This window comes from Cyprinodon variegatus, unplaced genomic scaffold (assembly GCF_000732505.1).
Source record: "Cyprinodon variegatus isolate N-32 unplaced genomic scaffold, C_variegatus-1.0 Scaffold940, whole genome shotgun sequence".
Taxonomy (NCBI): Eukaryota; Metazoa; Chordata; class Actinopteri; order Cyprinodontiformes; family Cyprinodontidae; genus Cyprinodon; species Cyprinodon variegatus.
Window position 1 is genome coordinate 173,005 of NW_015151393.1, and position 1,387 is coordinate 174,391.

General features: G+C 34.6%; 1 protein-coding gene across 1 annotated transcript in view; it reads left to right on the forward strand.

Annotated features, from left to right (window-relative positions):
- alpk1 (alpha kinase 1) overlaps window positions 1-1,387 on the forward strand; it is a 21,274-nt gene that overhangs the window by 5,967 nt on the left and 13,920 nt on the right. The window contains exon 3 of the mRNA XM_015398551.1: window positions 996-1,150. Within this exon, the coding sequence (XP_015254037.1) occupies window positions 996-1,150 (155 nt within the window). The remainder of the gene's footprint in view (window positions 1-995; window positions 1,151-1,387) is intronic.

Sequence of the window (1,387 nt, forward strand, 5' to 3'; positions counted from 1 at the left end):
TTGTCAGTAGAGACAATTGGGGCGACAGTTGAAACAAGCAGAAACAAGACTTGCACACAAAACTAGAAATATGGAAAGCAAAAACATTTAAAAGATAAATTTTACATTAAAAGCAAAAAAGCAACTGAAAGATTGTATTCAGGTAAAAATATGGAATAAATAAAAATATATGGAATAAAAAAAAAAATAAAAAAAAAATAAATTAAGGTGTTTTAATATTCCCACCAGATTTTTAGACAAAAAATAAACAATATTAACTGACAACTTTTATCTAGAGTGGCAAAACAATATAACTGGGATTTAGTCCTGTTTAGAAACAGGACTAAACTGAAAAACAGGCAGATACATCTATAAAAAAAAAGGTGTTGAAGGCAGCAGCACAGCTGATAACTCCCTCCAGGATTGTGTCACAGCCAAACAGGAACAGACGAGGTGAAGCTACTGTGAGAAAAAGCAGAGAGAGCATAACTTTAGAGATTGAACTAACAGATTCTGCAGTGTGAGAACAGAGATAGAATAAAGCAGAATTATGAAAAAGGGGCCCCTATGTCTTCCAGAAGTCTAAGCCTATAGCAGCATAACTATAGAGATAGTTCAGGGTAATTGGAGCTATCTCTAACTATAAGCTTTATCAAAAAGGAAATCTTGTCTCAATGTGGATTTTGCCTCAGATCTGAGCTAAACTAAATCTCAGGTTGCTCTCTTTGTGCTACTCGTTGTAGCAGGACACTGCTCGCTAGGGAAGGATGAAACACAGAAGAACATCTTTCCCACTGTGGGAGTGTTAAGGGATCTATTCTGACATAAAATAAAGATTTGTACCAAAATGGTTAAAAATAAGTCTTGCAACTTTAACTCTCCCATAAATCTAGGGGTTCTGCCTGAACCTCCCTGTCAAGTGAAGGGAATCCATACAATAGAAATGCTTCTTCGTAAAGCTTATAGTGCAAAATCATGTGTAACATTTGTTGCTCTTTTCCTCCTGTGTCCTATAGAATCACTGTGTGCAGAACTAGACTCTCTGCTGCAGGAGGCTGTGGAGATGAAGTGGCCCTTTGTGCCAGAGAAGTGGCAGTATAAGCAGTCCATCAGTTCCAAAGACAAGACCAACCTCAATGACCTCATAAATAAACATGTGCACCAACTCTTGGTAATTATAAGACATCAATTCTAGAGGAATTTGTCTAATTTCAAAATGTATTCTGATTTAGACTTCTTTTCAGCTTCAGTGTTTCTGATCATTAAGATTATTTTACTTCGCAAGAAAGACAACCAAAGAGTAAAACACACACACACACACACACACACACACACACATATATATATATATATATATATATATATATATATATATATATATATATATATATATATATATATATATATA